This window comes from Lathamus discolor, chromosome 5 (assembly GCF_037157495.1).
Source record: "Lathamus discolor isolate bLatDis1 chromosome 5, bLatDis1.hap1, whole genome shotgun sequence".
Classification (NCBI taxonomy): Eukaryota; Metazoa; Chordata; class Aves; order Psittaciformes; family Psittacidae; genus Lathamus; species Lathamus discolor.
In genome coordinates this window covers 29,254,496-29,267,319 of record NC_088888.1, presented here as the reverse complement: position 1 = coordinate 29,267,319, position 12,824 = coordinate 29,254,496, and the positions used below count along the sequence as shown (strand labels likewise).

The 12,824-nt window shown below is 37.6% G+C and overlaps 1 protein-coding gene across 1 annotated transcript in view; it reads left to right on the top strand.

The window, feature by feature from the left end:
• Window positions 1-12,824, top strand: part of WDR64 (WD repeat domain 64) — a 62,240-nt gene that overhangs the window by 25,817 nt on the left and 23,599 nt on the right. The window contains exons 10-11 of the mRNA XM_065679066.1: window positions 669-808; window positions 12,651-12,777. Of these exons, the coding sequence (XP_065535138.1) occupies window positions 669-808; window positions 12,651-12,777 (267 nt within the window). The remainder of the gene's footprint in view (window positions 1-668; window positions 809-12,650; window positions 12,778-12,824) is intronic.

Here is a 12,824-nt window from a genome sequence, read left to right as displayed (position 1 = left end):
ATCTTTTTTAAAAAAATATTTATGGAAATTATTACAAAAACAGTACAGAAAGATTCATTTACAATGCAATCAAGGATTATTCTCTATAACACAGGTAAATTTAATGTTTGAACACACAAATAAATATGAAAGACCTGATTGCCAAGACACAAAGTCACTCATCAGCAGCTATTGTTCTATATCGGTCCTCAACTTTCACGCCTGCTCCCCATCCTGTTCTGCATGCCCACCCTCTTCCATAGAGGTGGTTGTCCCTTCCTTTCCTGGTTAAGTGGACACAAAAATTGTTGATGTTTTTTCTAAATTAGATCTTTGAAGGAAAAAATCAGAGTCACAGTTCTATTTCTAATAAAGTATTTTGCTTCTATGGGACTAGCAGGTGTAGACCAGCTACACCTACCTGTAGACTAGCAGAGACCCTGTGTCTCTGACATTCCTCAGGCAAAATGAATCTTTGAAACACAAATCAGTTATGTGTTTTTCATACAAGTTTGGGGATAAGCAATGAAAACATAAGCTGTAATCCAGCCCTTAGAATGAAGAATTCACATCCTTATGTGGGAACTGCCTACCCGATGGAAGCAAGAGACTTAACAACACAGCTCTCCATTAGAAAGCTTATTTGTAATACCAGTGACTACTTGGTCTGTTTTTTTTTTTCCTTTCAGGTAATGACAAATATCTTCGTTTGTGGCATCCTGCTGTTAATAGTAAGCCTTCAGGGAAGCTATCGGGGCACCTACATAGTGTTGTGGAAATTGTAACAAATGAAAAAGATCAACATGTGATCAGCCTTTCCTCTGCAAAGGTAAAACACTTAACTTCATGGAAATCAATGTTATAAATGCAAGTAGAAATTTGGTTTAGAGTAAGTACTTTTGATGGCATCTAGCCCTAATCTCATCCGTTCTTTTATTTTAATAAAAGGTGAAGTTTTAGCCTAGAATTTCCAAAATTTTGTATCGAGAAGCAAGAGTAGAATGGAATTATTTGACATATTTTCTTTCTGAATGTGACAAAAGAATACTTACAACAGTAGACATTAACCCTAATTTCCATATTACTTTGGCAACTGCTGGAATTATTACATAACCTGTACCTGAATGATCCATTCAGTAGTGATCACGTGCAAAAGCTTCCTACAGCTTCATTTACTCTTCTCTCTGCCTGTTAGCCTACTAAATCCATAGGTTGAGTTTTTCTTACACTGGTGACTCTATAAATCATGTTCAACTATTGACCTCTTTCTGAAGAGCACCTTTTACAAGGTTTACTGGTCCAAAATATTGTCCATGAACAGGAATATTAGTATAATCATAGAATGGTTTGGATTTGAAAGGACCTTAAGATCCTCTACTTCCAATCCCCCTGCCGTGGGCAGGGGTGCATCACACTACACCATGTTGCCCAAGGATCTGTCCAACTTGGCCTTGAACACTGCCAGGAATGGAGCATTTACTGCCTCTTAGGGCAACCCATTCCAGTGCCTCACCACCCTCACAGTAAAGAACTTCCTCCTTATATCAAACCTGAACTCCTCCTGTTTAAAATCAACAATAAAACTTCTTCAACCAGATATTGCAAGATTTGCTGGAAATGGATGGAAATATTACTGAGCTATTCCGTCTGTGCTGCTCCTCTGCCATAACTGCTTACCACTGCTCACTGAGGTACCAGTAAATACCACCTTTTCATGTCTTTAATCCTATTCTTAAAATAATCCACACCTTTCTAAAAGTACTACTAGCTGAAAATAAGTCACCAGAAATCTCCCATCGTCACATAATCCCGGAGCCATACCCATTCCCCCTTCCTCCTGTAAATCTATACCTGTCTATTCTGTAGGTTAACTGTACATTTGCTACAGTCATATATTACTGCCGAATTAAGGAAGGTTTTGACAGATAGCCTGCGAGCTATACATGTAGGAAAAATGGAATAAGACATAAGACATGACTTAAGGGAAATGAATGAAAATGAAGATATTTATAGAAAAGCAACTAAGAATGAAGGCCCTGGGGAAGTAAAGGACCAGAAGACTTCTTGAGGTCCCTTCTGGGCCTTTCTGTGGTTCAACATGATGATTCCAAGGGAAGCAAAATCTATTTTATGAGTCTCCAAGTGTGTGGACACCTGATCTTAACTAAATGTAGCCAAGTTGTGCCGTGACATCAGTAAAATCACTTGTACATGAAAATGAATATGTGAAAGTGTTTTAATTAAAAGCTAAGTGTCTTCAAACAGCTCTTTAAGTTATAAATAGAAATCACACTTCTCAAAAACATAAAGAAATAATTCCTAGACTTTCAGAAGATAGGTAACTCTTGTGGTCACAGTTGAAAACTATATCAAAAAAGAAGGGATCCCTCATAGAGAAGTCTAAGGGACTTTACAAATAAAGTGGCAATGACTTTATTGTGACAAAGAGCAATTTGCTTTCCAATCTGGCTAGCATAAGAAAAATCAGAATAGTTTTCTGTACTTTGTTTTCATCTTTCATTGACCGTGATATAGGAGGCTCCTGAAACAAAACAAGGAGAGTCCATATATCTTTGCTGAAAATACATCAGACAGATATCAATGGTCTCACAGAAGCACTGTAACCAAGGGAAACAAAATCTCCTTATAGTTAACAGATTTTTCATTAGCTGTTTGACAGAATAGCAGAATTAGGGAAAAGCTTAGGAAGATTAAATTAATACTTTTGCAGACATCCCCAAAATTAAATTTTCTCTATGAAGAGCATGATCGTGTAGACCTGAAATCAAAGAAGGGTTGTCTCTATTTCTGAAATGCAAGAGTTCTTCAGAACCAATAAATTACTTATAAATGGATGCTAGATTAAAGACAATATTGAAGGTATCCAATACAAGCCAAACTTGAAATTCATCTAAACTGTTTTGAGCAGATTCTTTGTTTACACCGGAGCATTTTGGCCGGGGTGCAGTGCAGCTTTCTGGAAACCGCTGGAGAAACCTTCTATGACATTTAACTGAAAAAGGATTAAGAAAGAATTAAGAAACTGTTTTGGAATTTGAACTCAAATGATTGCTCAATTTAAGAAAACAAAGATTCCTCAAACTAGTTCTGCAAGTGAACACTTTGCTCCAATACTTTAAGGAATTATTGATGGAACACATTATTACTAAACCGATGTCAGGCAGCCATTAAAAATAATGTGTGTTTCAAACTCTCTTACGAAAGTTAAGCTTACTTTCTTGGGTTTATAAATAATAACTACAAATTAGGCAGAGCCATAGATTTGGAAATAATTTCTTATGCCTTTTAGTCATATGATTTAGTATTTCCACTGTAGCGACACTGAGAAAGAAGGGAGGGCCAAGGCAGGGACTGTCATAATTCTGTGCTGCTGGATTTGCTTCAGAATATAATATTCTTGGAAACAGATCTGTTCCTGATCTTCCAGGTTTTGAAGAACTTAAAGCCAAGTGTGCATCGTTGCAATTATAGTTGTACTCCACAGCCATGTCTTTTTCTCCATCTGTTCAGTTAAGTGAATTTACTAGGAGATCTGAAATATCAATGTGATCTATTTGTTCTTAATCATAGGAACATGTTCCAAATCTTATGTTGAGATTTCCCATAAACACAAACTATCCTCTGTGTTAAATTATATATCACAGAACAAGAAGAACCACATTCATCACAACTACACTTACAGCGTGTCTCCCTTTTCACTGTAAATGTTTCCAAAAACGAAATATTCTTAAATTTGGCTGAAGGTATTAACTAGTCCTCTGTATCACTGCACCAAAATAGTCTTGGGGTTTTACATAATACATGGATGCTTTGCTAAAGTTTCATCATGTTGCAGTCATAGATTAGGTCATTGGCATGAAAATGAAAGCGCATGTATTTAATTGTAAATACAAATGTACATAAGGAACTTTTTGATTGGAATTATTCTGCAGAAGCCACTAACCCAGATATCAAGAAACATATTTTCCAATATGGTTGCAGCAGCCTATTCTCTTGATTTATGCTTGTAATTTCAGTTATCATTATCATTATGAAAACAGAAAAGAGTGCTGTATTCCCCACTATAGTTGGTTACAACTATTTTACACCTTTTATCTTAGGTCTAAAGGGGTACAAAACGAAATAATATAGCTTATTTAAGCACTGAGGCAATATATTTTTACTGAAGAGAAATGCTGGTAGAATATGCAAGTCCTTTAAAAAGTGCTACCTTTGGACTTGGAATTACAGCTAAGCAGCATTCTTGGATGCAGGGTACACTAGTTAGATGAATGCTCCATCCCTGGCAGTGTTCAAGGCCAGGTTGGATGAAGCCTTGGGTGAGATGGTTTAGTGTGAGGTGTCCCTGCCCATGGCAGGGGGGTTGGAACTAGTTGATCTTGAGGTCTTTTCCAACCCTAACTATTCTATGATTCTATGACATGAGTTGGATGTTTCAAACCAGGCAAGGCACGACTATCCTTTATAAAAGTATTTAATCTGCCTGGTTGTTACATTGGCACTAAAGGCATTTTTCTACAAATTTAATAGAAGTTGCTGGCCTTTTTTAAAATGGGCCCAGTCAGCTGGAGAATTAGTTCTACCAAGTACAGGGTAATATGAGAGCAATCTCTGGAGTAGAGAAATAATGGAAAAACTGACCTGACACTATACCCTAGGTAGAAGAATGCTGCACAAGAAACTTCTGCTGTGTTATTTTTTTTCTCTCCATATCATTCAGTTCTTCATTGCCTCTTCCTCTCTACAGTTTGCTCATTCTTGTTCTCGTTCTGCAGCCTGAAACATGTATAGCTTCATTCTTTTCATATAACAGAACTCTGAATACATTCAGAAAGCATTAAGTTAAAAAAAAAAGCCTAACCTCATAGGGACAGGGGTTATTAAACCTGGAGATGCTGCAGGAAGCAGATCATTATATAAAAAATGATCTTACACTCATAATGCTCTGTGGAAACAAGATTAAGGCCATGGGAGAGTTCAGACCAGACTGCATAGCCCTTGTACTGAAAGGCTGTGAAGCAGTGACAAACTCTATCTCATTTAGTGTAGAAAGGGGATTCACAACTGGAACAGTGGAGGCTACAATTTCATGCCTTGCCTAACTTGAATTGTTAGTGGAAATCAGTAAGCCAAAATTGCTAGTTGTTCCATTTATTTTACTAGAATACTTCCAGTGGTGGGTTTGGTTGAATTAGATCACTTAAGTAAGTCAGCTGAACAAGATTTAAACTTACAGGCTTCAATGTATAAAAACAATCTCAGTTTTGTTTGATTATCAACAGGGCTAGTGCAAGGAGTATATATTCCCAGCCTTTACACCACTGTGTGGTATTGTTTGTAAACAGCAAAAAACTTTTATTCTAAATCAGTGAGGGAGTGTTCTTTAGACTTTCCCTTCTCTCTAAAAGTAATTTCGTTTGTGGCAGCAAATACCAAAAGAGCAATGCACACGTTTACATATGACAGGAGAGTAGTTCAATACACAGGGTGACTTCTCACTTCTTCATTCTGGGGCATGGCAGAGTTTCATTCCATTTGTAATTTCTTCAAAACCTAATACAGCCAACTTGATGTAAGCACATAAGCAGCTCCTTGCTCAAATTTGCCCATATTAAATTAACTCTGCTATGTATATATTAGTTTTATTCTTACAGAACTCAAGGGCAGATTTTTAAGTGTTTCAGGGAGGATGAAGTGAGGTAAAGATATCTTACGTATTTTTGTATTTTCTGACTTTTGCATATTTACTCAGACCTTAATGTTATCAGTCTCCAGTGCTCTCTCTCCAGATCTGCATAATGGCAATCTGGCTGTGCAATATCCCTGTGGGAAGTCATAAATGTCTTTTGTCTGTCTTGTGATTGTATCAATGTCTGTGTAGGTTAGTGTGGATTTTTATCTAGCCTATTTTGAAAGCACATGACATTGTTTTAAGGATATAATACAGTCATTTGTCTTCTGGGAAACAGGTGAGCTGGAAGCACAATGTTTAATTTATGTCAAACCCTTGCTAGTTGCGGCTTTTACTAGAATGTTCTGTATATCAACACTATTCAATTTAACTGAGATAATTTGAAAAAGAGGCATTTGGGAAATTTGCTCCAGTCGTTCTGCACAGAAATTATGTGGCAACATCTACATCAGGTACATTTTTCATATACTGCTTAGAAAGTTAAAGTTAATCCTGCTGCTGAGCTTTTACTCTCATCAGTTTATTTGCTCCACCCAGCTATTAAGAATTTTATTCTCCTCTTATATTGCATAATCCTTCAAGAATGAATATTATTCTCTAGACTTTTCATGTAACTTACCCAGTTTTCTGTTATTTCCTGTCCCATTTTCCATCATTTGAATTACTTTGTGTGTTGAGTAGTCTGCAAAAATAAAAACAAACCTACAAAATTAGCCTGGAAAAGAGAAGACTCAAGGGAGCTCATCAGTGTATATAAGTATCAGAAAGGAGGGTGTAAAGATGGAGCCATGCTCTTTTCAGTGGTGCCCAGTGACAGGACCAGAGGAAATGAGAACTGAATCACAAGAGATTGTGTCTGCACATCAGGAAACACTTCTTTTACTGGGAGGGAAAATGAGCACTGGTGCAAGTTGCCCAGAGGAGCTGTGGAGTCTCCATGGTCCTGGGCAACCTGCTTTAGGTGGCCCATTTGAATAGTGCTCTTAGACAAGATACTCTGTAGTGGTCCCTTCCAACCTAAGCCATTCTGTGATGCTGTGATTCGGGGAAAAAGTAAAATCACTTCAAACCTTATGCTTAGGGTGAGGGCATCCTTCTAAGACTGGCTCAAAATTGGTAGGAAGAACCTGACTTTTTGAGCTCCTCTGATCCAGGTGTTCATAGGCAGTCACCTCTGTCTTACACCTTTAGCCTCCTGCTTCTGACCCACAAACCATCTAAATGTCCACTGAAACTGTTTTCCAGAGGTGTTGGGGGTTATTTTATGTTTGCATTAGGGAACAGGTAGGTCTGTTGTCAGCACACAGAGTACAGAGAGGGGCATACAGAGCCTTTACATGCTCTCAGTCATTGCATAGCACCCAGTAAATACCCTGCAGGCTCATTGATACACAAGTAGACTCACTATTGCATATAAACCAGTTTGATTTATTTCCAGCATTCCTCCACGTTTGAGAAAAGGAAAGTAACCTTATATATTACCAGCCTAATGGTACTATCTGAGGAAGTAAATTGAAATGTTCATAATTTTGAACTTTGCCAAATTACTGTCTGAATAAGGCACTAGTTAAAGTACCATCTGCTACACCACATTGCATTAATATGCTTAGAGCTAAATCCTCCTTGCCTTAGCCTCAGAAGTAATCCCATTGACATCAGTTTGCTCCCACGTCTTCTAATAACTACAGCGAGTTATAGTACTTTGCAGGATCACCTTCAGGGATCACGAGACACACAATGGCACTCTCTCCAGATAACTTACTCTATTAAATAACAGAGCAAGCAGAACTGCAGTCTAATCTGTTCTTCATGCCTGGTGATTTTTGTCTTTGAGGTTCTGTATGAATCTGTAAATATTCCACATAGACTGTGGAGACTTCAATGACCACAGTTGAACAATATAGCAAATAGGGGCAGATGAACTGAACACTCAAACAGAAAATCAGCATTAATTGTTTTTTACTCTTCCTATGTGTGCCTGCAGTGCATGCTCTGGCTAGTGTAACTTCTCTGCCCCAAGCGTGGTTGGATTTTGGATTTTCCTGCACAAGTGTTTTTTCATAAGCTGTTTTAAAGACTTGCAGCATTACCATTCTGTAAAACTGAGCAAAGTTGTCTGTCTTTCAAAAAAACCCAAATTTTCGTTAACTTACAAAAAGTATCAGCAGGATGTGAGAGCTTAGAAGTACTAAAACGAAGTTACTGTTTTCTCTTGAGAGTTGTTACTTTCTTCAAAGCAGTGTATTAAGGTCACTTTCTTATTCTTAACTAGCAGTAATTTGAAGGGATTATCTCTTGCTGGGTTTGGGAGGGTCAGCAAATCCTGGGCTTCTTCAGCGCTTTTCTGTCTCAGTTAATTTCAGACAGAAAGGGCAGAAGAGGATTCACTTCTTCCAAAGTCAAAGCATGTTTCCACAGTGGCCTCCTCACAGCAACCCAGCATGAAATAAGTGTTCCTGAACCTGAACTTTATTGTACTGAGAACATGTAAAATATTTCTTTACTAATTTTGTCTTGTCCTATTTGCTTTCTTTGTTCTGCCTCCCTCTGCTGCTCCCATTTAAGTTAGTAAGATGAATCTTCTGCTCTTTGTCTGTCTCTGTGTGTGTATTAAGAAAAATAGAACAGAGGGCGTTACTGTTTTTACATACTCATAAAACATAGGCTTTAGACTAGAGGGAAAATATAGTTCAGGCTTTTTTCTACGCTCTGATTTTTAGGGCTTGAAGGAAGGTGGTGCTTGAAAGAGAAGTGTTTATGTGTGCAAATACGTTTAATTTTTTTAAGGGCTCTCAGAAGGCTTTGACAAGAACTCACACTGAATTCTGGAGTGATTTGGTTCCAAATTTTGCTTTGTCTGTGGAAATTCCATCTGTAACTAGGTGGGTTTGCCACTGGTCTGAAAAATGAAAGACACAAGAAGGGCACCCTAGAACAGAGGGAACTGATCCAGACTGTGGTCCTGGAAAGGATAACAGAGTAGTTTGCTGAAGCTGTTGCAGCCGAGATAAGAAAGTTCTTCAGTAAATAAGTAGGACAATGAAGTTACTATTAACAAAGCGTCCCCAAGGCAACTCCCCCTAGTCACCTCCCAATTTCTAAATTGCACGCCTTTTGTTGCCACTCTCTGTGCCTGAATTCATGCAGTCATGTGTGTGCTGATGCAGATGAGTAGCAGTGACACATCTAGTGGCCATGCTAGAGATGCCTTGTGTGGGAATCACTCATGAGGAACAGCGGCCTATGTAATCCCCCCATCCCTGCCCACAGGTTGGGAAAGGAAGAAGGCTGGAATGAGGGAAGAGATTTATGAATACTGTGATTTGTCCAGGTTTTTGCTGTCACTTTCAGTGACTGCATTTTCTTAATGGGGTACTGGCATTAATAGCTGAACAAGCAGTGAGAAATAGTGCAAGAGGCTTTTACTTAGATTCACTTGTGTTGTAAAATCAGCACTAACTGGTTTTACATGCTTTAATTGTGACTGTGCCAGAATTGAGCTTGGAGATCTACCTGCAACATTGCCTTAACTTTCTCAACTTTCTCCACCAATTCTTCTCTCTATTTTTGCTGGTCTACTGTCAGATGGATGAACAGTTTCACCATTTTTTTCTATTCAACTGGATTTTCTTTTTTCCAAGCCTTCTCACTGCCTGTTTCTCTTTTGGTATGCTTTAGAAATTGCATGTCTGAGTAAACTGAAATGTAATCAGAAACCTATCAGAGGAATATGTTGAACATGGTTCCTCTAACTCAGTACTGTATCAGGGAAAATTTAGTCTCTGTAGAAGTTCTTTAGAGCATTTTCCTTTTGAATTTTCCGGAAAACAAAGAAAGTATTCAGGAAAAAAATTCTTCTATTTAAAATTCTGAAACACCCACCATGAACTTCTCTGTGGTGGCAAAGGATGGATCTGTTTCTTTTCTTTCCTTCTTCCTCAGAATTTTGCTGATCCGATATAACTTCCTCTAAAGTCAGGTTACTAACGGAAATTCCAATAACCTCAAAATCTCTGTACCTCCCTAAGTAATTTTTATCCATTATTGTCTCTATTCTGCATACAGTGAACAGTCTTCTATTTGTGAGGGTTTTTAGCATGGTTTGTTTAAGCCTTTTTTTTTTTTTTTTTCACAATGGTGTTTTCCCTGTGCTGAGATCCTCTTTTTAGTGAAAAAAAGACCTATATCTTAACATTTTCTAACATACAGAGTAATAAACATTCATTCTCAGTCATGGTGTGTGTGCCTTGGGAAGAAATAATTCCTGGCAATTGAAAAGAACTTCTCATAACAAGAACATATGCACAAGTGAAGTCTTCCTCATTATCAAAAGCATTTTTAAGGACATGACATATTGCCTGTGATTTTTAATGGGCACACGCTCTGTTCAAAAGAGAAACAAATAGATTTCAGAATTAAGAAGGGAATAGGCTATGGTGAAGAATGCTGAAATATTCGGAACTTGTGGGATATGTTTCAGACTAATATTTGCTGTGTGCCATTTGGGAAACCATTTACTTTCTGTGTTTATAGGTGTAAAATGAATTTTTTTCCTGGAATATTTACATTAAAAAAAAAAAAACCAACCCAACAAACAGTTTATGTTTTTATGGGATCAAATGGATATACAGTAGTGGTACTCTAAAGACATAAAATTATCTAATTGCAAATCAGCATAGAAAGTATTTCTCAGGGCTGTTTTAGGTTTTCAAAGGTCTTTGTATTAAAAGGTGAGCAACTTTACGGAACTGAATTTTCTGAGTTTTCAGCAGTGAATTTTGATTGTAGCTGTTTCATTTATGAGGTTGACAAATTGTTCTTGTTTTTTCCTCAGAGTTCTTCCTGTCAGATTTCTAGCTTGGTGTTAAGATGATCTAAAAGCAATTACTTTGCAAATCAAATTTCTTTAATGATAATTTAAGCCGTCTTCCTTCTGCCAGTCACCAACTTTTATAAGTCAGTACCAGCATGACTGTGCTGAATTTGAGTTACACATCAGATAGTATTTTCCATCAGTTCTGATATAAGACTAGTTGTAAGTCGTTTCTTAGGGCGTGACTTGTTAATGGCCTTAGCAAGTAGCTTATGTCATTAAAACTTTTATGAAATTATATGAAAGTGACAATTAGAGTTGTATGTTCAGGCTAGTCTGGCTGTTTTTCAAATATTCTAATCATTGTACTGTCTAATAGATCAGTCAAAACGAAAAAAAACAGTAATTTCAAAATGAGCTTCAAGTCTCTCTGTCCCAGTTCCACTTGATTCTTTTTCTGTTACAATGCTCAGCTGTTATGGACTGATGTTCAGGCTGGTTTTAAGGGGCTTACTGGACGGTCTATCCACAATGGACAGATTAATGTACCAACACAGCTGGTTTTAGCTGTGGGTGAATCAAGTAGGTTTTCAGAAATATAATGCAAGAAACTTCACCAAAGCGGTATGCTACAGATGCCCTTGGACTTGGACCTACCTTTATCATAATATTAATACAAGAGATCCTGGAATGAATCAAACAAATGGCTGCATATTTCCCTAGATTTTTCCTACTTTGTTGTTTGCTTTTTTTTTTTTTTTTTTTTTTTTGTCTTCATCAGATCTCCCAAAATTACAGCTCTTTTAGAGGAACAGCAGTCCAAGCCCAGTCAGGGCAGGCTGGCTGCTTCATGCTTCCTGGCCAAGCCTATGAATTTGACTAACTGCATCAAAATCACCAAAGAAAAGCCACTAAGATGTCAACTGAGTGACAAAACATAAGGAACAGCTGAGAGAGGAAGACCTCCAGGGACTGTAGCACAGGAAGCAGAATTATTTATGCAAAATTTCTGTCTGAGATGGAGCTCAGTCATCAAAAGCAGTTGAATATTTCAGGGGTTTGTCCTGATGTGTTTTGTAGACTTACATTATATGGATCATTTAATTAAATGATTCAATGAATTTTTTCAACACCCACAACACTCCCGATATTGATGGCAGCACTGTACCAACATGTCAAAATCCCAATTAAAAATGCAGCCCCACCTTTTAGTAACACAAGTGAATGAATACAGATACCTTGCACAAATGCCTACATAAAACTCACCATGGTTTTGGCAGCTGAATAAAAATTGCAGTCAGATGTGATGATAGAATGACTTTTGAAATTTTTTTTATAGTAAGATTATCTTGCAAGAAAATACACCACACTAAAAGCCATGAGATCTGAGAAATTTAATTATGATTTCTTGCAGGGCTAAGAGCAGTTTGCATGGGATAGCAGTAAGTTCAATACAGCTTTTGATCAGGCAGTCAGGCAAGATGAATAATATACAATTATTATCAAGTAATTCTGCGGTTTAAAGAATTTTCCATTGTGTTCTCCACTGAAACTGAAAGTAAACCCAAATATATCTAATGTATCTAGTGCTCCTTACAGATTAGTATCCAGGCTGTGTGACTACCATTTGCTTCGGGAGAACACAAGAACCACATATGCATTGAAATGATCCTTCTGCAGTGTTTCCTGATCCTGATTTGCTCCAACATCTGCTGTCAGTCAAAGATTACAGGAATTCCTTTACCTGGAACCCTGTGAAATTTATCTTTTTACTGTTGCACACCATTTGATAGTCCAGTTCAAATACAAGCTTTTGAACTACTGGCATGTATCTGTAAGTGACTGAAAAGTATGACACAATTGAGCCATCTTGTCATTAAGGAGTAGAACCAATTCTCAGGAGACCTGGTTCTCCTATGGGCTTCTCAGGTCAAGATTACAGAGCTCAGCCTTTCTGTGCCTTTTATCCTTAGTAAAATGGGGATAAAGATACCTTTGATATTTGTTTTGCTAATTTGGGGATGTACCATGCTTAACAATGTGCTTTTCATTGGAGACTATAATATTACTATCATAGAAATGAAAAGTAGTTGAAAATCCAATCATGATATAGTACTAGATTTTCTCCCTGCTCTCTCCCTCCAGATTTTTAGAGTGTGGGACATACAGACTCTTTCACTGCTGCAGGTCTTCCATGATACTCAGGTCAACCCGGAAGAGATGGAGAACTCTGTCATATTCTTTGACAATGATCGTGGCGTGCTTATCTCCGGTATGTTGCTGCAGTTGATGTATGAGAGAATGTCCCATCTCCTAGAA